Consider the following 5,304-nt stretch of genomic DNA (forward strand, 5'->3'; position numbering starts at 1 on the left):
TTTCACAGAAGAAGAGATGATGCGTCCTGCGTTACTCTCTCGCCCCGATGATGCGTTTACTCCTCGCTGGATGTTCGCTCTGTGACCTCATGTCGTCACATGTTCATGTCTGCATGTCTGAGCTGACCCCCCCCCCCCCTTCCCCCTCAGACAGAACAGGTGATGATGCATTGATGACATCACACAGGTAAAACAACAGCAGTGAATCCTGTTTCCTGACGGGAGCCAACATGGCGGCGGACGGGAGCCAACATGGCGGCGGTCTAAGGAGGCGGGTGTCAGCCTGTCAACCTGAATATTCTGATTTTCAACTGATAAAATGAGCACATCAGTGACTTTATAATTAGCATCGGGAAGAGTTCTCAAACAGTAAAACTTTAAATCAAAACTAACATGCCTGCGGATGCTAACGCTAATGCTAATGCTAAACTTCCACGCACTGGGAAGATGGTGATTAACTGATTAACTGGCCTCATCAAGTGGTTTAAAATGCATCTACAGCAGCTTTACTGGTAAAGTTATTTCTTCACTCCTATGTTTACATAGTTATTGTGTTTGCAGTTAAAATACCTTTGTTGGATTATGAATTATTGAAATTAGGAAATATGATGTCTAGATTAATATCCTTCTTCTTCTGTTATCAGATAAACCAGTTTAAACTATTCCATAATTTTAATTTTGCTCGTCTGTCTTAACAGACGACGAGATGATATGAATCAGACTAAAAACACGTCAGTGTTCCTTTAAGCTAAATCTTCTTCACAGTGATGAAAGTTAGTCTGAATATTCGTGTTCTTACTGTTTTCATTGCTGTTATTTTGTTCAGTCTGTTATTAAACCAGCCTGCAGGTCTTTATCCCGGATGTCTGATACGAGTGACGTCACGAGGCCTCGTTCGGGGTGGTCAGGTGATCGTCGGCGTGGTGAAGTGAAGCGTCTAAACATCCGACCGCGACATTTTGCTTTGAGTCGTCTGTGATTGGATCTCAGCAGCCGTTCATCAGACGCTCTGTGAATAACTGTAGATAATATTTATATCTTCTGCTTTCATCAGAACTTTATTTAATCTGAATTGAATTAATTGTAAATTTGTTCCTTTTTTTAATCTGAGTGAACTTCATTCGTTCGTCTCAAACATTTCATCACAAGTTCTGTTTGAAAAAGTGATTTTATTTTGTTTTCATCAAAGTTTCTGTTGATGAATCGTCTCTGAGCTGAGAGACTGAAGCTGCTGCTCAGCGTTTCTCTTCTTCTTCCTTCAGTCGGATGTTTGTTTCTTCTTCTCTGAGTTTAACACCTGGACGTACCTGCAGGATTTATGACATCATAACTAGTTTGGAGCCAATCATAGTTCAGTATGTAACTGACACAGTGTGACGTCACGAACACTGAGAATGAACTTAACAGTGACGGAGGAACATCTGGAGTCCAGCAGGAAAACTGTTACAGATTCACAGATTCTGGGTTTGAACATGAAGGAGGAGACGATGATCTCAGAGTTTAACGAGGTCACTGAACTTTTTGTGGAAAAACAATGTCGGACTAAATTATTATTGGACGTAGAGTCTTTTAAAAATGTCTGAAAACACATCTGGAGGATCTTTAAACATGAAATCGAGAGTTCATTTAAAGAACAAGCTGTTCACATCTGCAGCTGCACAGCTACGATGATGTCACAGCTACGATGATGTCACAGCTACGATGATGTCGCTACTGCTGCTGCTGAAGACGAAGATGACGACGATGATGACGAGGAGGAGCTCCCGGCGTAGCGCTGCACGAACTCGTGCAGACTGTAGACGCTCCCCCAGCCGACGGCGGGCTCCATGCTGATGAAGTCGTCCAGGTTCATCTGAGAGTCTGAGAAGGAAACGCATCATTAGGATGACATCATGAGGAGGTCAGAGGTAAACAGGTGTAGTGTTACAGCTGACATGTGACCTGTGGTTTGTATGGGGGGGTAGGATGGGGGGGGCATCCTCCACGACCCGTCGGCGTCCTTCATGTGCGACCGATCGGAGGCGAAATTCATCAAGTAACTGTCCGCAGGTACGACACGCAGCCTCCTATCAGAGGGCAGACAGGTGATCAGCTGACATAGCAAATAACCAATCAATGGTCAATCCCACAATGCACCTGGAGGCTCAGTCCAGCAACTGCTCTCAGTGTTTTACCTGTAGTGTTCAGGTGTGTGTTACCTGTGGTGTTCAGGTGTGTGTTACCTGTGGTGTTCAGGTGTTCAGGTGTGTGTTACCTGTGGTGTTCAGGTGTTCAGGTGTGTGTTACCTGTGGTGTTCAGGTGTGTGTTACCTGTGGTGTTCAGGTGTTCAGGTGTGTGTTACCTGTGGTGTTCGGGTGTTCAGGTGTGTGTTACCTGTGGTGTTCGGGTGTTCAGGTTTGTGTTACCTGTGGTGTTCAGGTGTTCAGGTGTGTGTTACCTGTGGTGTTCAGGTGTGTGTTACCTGTGGTGTTCAGGTGTGTGTTACCTGTGGTGTTCAGGTGTTCAGGTGTGTGTTACCTGTGGTGTTCGGGTGTTCAGGTGTGTGTTACCTGTGGTGTTCAGGTGTGTGTTACCTGTGGTGTTCGGGTGTTCAGGTGTGTGTTACCTGTGGTGTTCAGGTGTTCAGGTGTGTGTTACCTGTGGTGTTCAGGTGTGTGTTACCTGTGGTGTTCAGGTGTTCAGGTGTGTGTTACCTGTGGTGTTCGGGTGTTCAGGTGTGTGTTACCTGTGGTGTTCAGGTGTGTGTTACCTGTGGTGTTCAGGTGTTCAGGTGTGTGTTACCTGTGGTGTTCAGGTGTGTGTTACCTGTGGTGTTCAGGTGTTCAGGTGTGTGTTACCTGTGGTGTTCAGGTGTGTGTTACCTGTGGTGTTCAGGTGTTCAGGTGTGTGTTACCTGTGGTGTTCAGGTGTGTGTTACCTGTGGTGTTCAGGTGTTCAGGTGTGTGTTACCTGTGGTGTTCAGGTGTTCAGGTGTGTGTTACCTGTGGTGTTCAGGTGTTCAGGTGTGTGTTACCTGTGGTGTTCAGGTGTTCAGGCGTGTGTTACCTGTGGTGTTCAGGTGTTCAGGTGTGTGTTACCTGTGGTGTTCAGGTGTTCAGGCGTGTGTTACCTGTGGTACGCTGGTTTGATGCCACGGTCAGAGCGCAGGGCGTGGGCAGCATACAGCTTCAGGCTGCAGGGAAACGACATCACAGAGTCCAGATCATAAACTAGAGCTTCCGGCCCGCTGACCCGCAGCAGAACCACGTGGTAATCCTGCAGGTACACGATGACATCACAGCTGTTAGTATCAGTGACATCACAGCTAACACTCAGTGACATCACAGCTAACACTCAGTGACATCACAGACCCAGATCACCGGCTGGTCTCCATGTCCCGACTTCTGCTTCCACAAAGGAACCTGATGGAGAACAAGCGGAGAACATTTCAGCCCTGTTTAAAAAACATTATAGAACCTGACCAATGTTTTATAGAACCTGCAGATGTTTTATAGAACTTGACTGATGTTTTATAGAACCTGCAGATGTTTTATAGAACTTGACTGATGTTTTATAGAACTTGACTGATGTTTTATAGAACCTGCAGATATCTTCTAGAACCTGACAGATGCTTTGAAGAACCTCAAAGAACCTGACAGGTATTCTCTAGGACCTGGCAGAGATGGAGAGATGTTCTCTAAATGTTCTCTAAATGTTCTCCTGTGAGTTCTTACCATTCTGTTCTCATTAGAGATGAAAACCGCAAACACCTGGTCCAGTGGAGCAGTTCTCTCCGTTCTGACAAACTCACAGAGTTTCCAAACATTTTCCTCACTGCAGAACAAGAACAGTAGAACCAGTTAGTAGAACCAGTTAGTAGAACCAGTTAGTAGAACCAGTTACTAGAACCAGTTACTAGAACCAGTTAGTAGAACCTGTTAGTAGAACCTGTGTTCCACCTTCCTTTGTTCACATTTCTGTTCTTATTTTGATTCAATATTTGCCAGTAGCAGTATTAGCAGTATTTGTAGTACTTGCCAGTAGCAGTATTAGTAGTATTTGTAGTACTTGCCAGTAGCAGTATTAGTAGTATTAGTAGTACTTGCCAGTAGCAGTATTAGCAGTATTTGTAGTACTTGCCAGTAGCAGTATTAGCAGTATTTGTAGTACTTGCCAGTAGCAGTATTAGTAGTATTTGTAGTACTTGCCAGTAGCAGTATTAGTAGTATTTGTAGTACTTGCCAGTAGCAGTATTAGCAGTATTTGTAGTACTTGCCAGTAGCAGTATTAGCAGTATTTGTAGTACTTGCCAGTAGCAGTATTAGTAGTATTTGTAGTACTTGCCAGTAGCAGTATTAGCAGTATTTGTAGTACTTGCCAGTAGCAGTATTAGTAGTATTTGTAGTACTTGCCAGTAGCAGTATTAGTAGTATTTGTAGTACTTGCCAGTAGCAGTATTAGCAGTATTTGTAGTACTTGCCAGTAGCAGTATTAGCAGTATTTGTAGTACTTGCCAGTAGCAGTATTAGTAGTATTTGTAGTACTTGCCAGTAGCAGTATTAGTAGTATTTGTAGTACTTGCCAGTAGCAGTATTAGTAGTATTTGTAGTACTTGCCAGTAGCAGTATTAGTAGTATTTGTAGTACTTGCCAGTAACAGTGTGTATAAATGCAGTTTTCGCGGCTCGGTGTGATTCTGTCTTCCGGCGCCATGTTGGTGTCCCACCGAAAACACTCCGTCGGAAACACGTACATGACGTCATATCCAGAAGCGTGTTAAATGAAGTATAATTACTGAAGCTTGATGATGATGATGATGATGATGATGATGATGACGATGATGCTCTTTCACAGTAAAAGCTTGACTTCAATCGATGAGTTTGATCAGGACTTCTGATCCTGAACTTTAACAGCAGGCTTTACTTTGTTTTATTTGGAGAATCTGAACCGGAAGGAAATTAGTCCTTATGGTTCTTGCGGACAGTCCGCATCTGAACTGACCGGAAGTAGAAACAACAGACAGCAGAGGTGGAGTCCTGAATCACCATGGCAACAGCAGACATCAAACACACATCCGGTTTAGACGTTTATGAACGTTTTGTGACGTTGGAACAGAAACTTTATTTAATGAGTTTATGTGAATATTGAACGTGTTGATTTACAGTGAAGAGATTCAGTTTTCTTCTTTTTAGTAAAATCTTGACGTCTCAAAGACGAACTGCTGACTGATGTATATAAAATATACACACATATTATATTTCATGTTCCTGCTTCAGTTTGTGCCAAAAACAGAAATTCTTCTAATGGAACAAACAAGACAAAGAG

At 43.6% G+C, this 5,304-nt stretch overlaps 1 protein-coding gene across 1 annotated transcript; it reads right to left on the reverse strand.

The window, feature by feature from the left end:
* Positions 1-1,149: 1,149 nt before the first annotated feature.
* wdyhv1 (WDYHV motif containing 1) lies at positions 1,150-4,992 on the reverse strand. The gene is made up of 6 exons (XM_042436560.1): positions 4,631-4,992; positions 3,715-3,814; positions 3,352-3,402; positions 3,111-3,256; positions 1,942-2,066; positions 1,150-1,860 (listed from the first exon to the last, which is right to left on the reverse strand). Exons 1-6 carry the CDS (start codon positions 4,732-4,734, stop codon positions 1,697-1,699), a joined length of 690 nt encoding a protein of 229 aa, XP_042292494.1. The 5' UTR covers positions 4,735-4,992; the 3' UTR covers positions 1,150-1,696.
* Positions 4,993-5,304: the final 312 nt, after the last annotated feature.

Source organism: Thunnus maccoyii, chromosome 15, assembly GCF_910596095.1.
Source record: "Thunnus maccoyii chromosome 15, fThuMac1.1, whole genome shotgun sequence".
Classification (NCBI taxonomy): Eukaryota; Metazoa; Chordata; class Actinopteri; order Scombriformes; family Scombridae; genus Thunnus; species Thunnus maccoyii.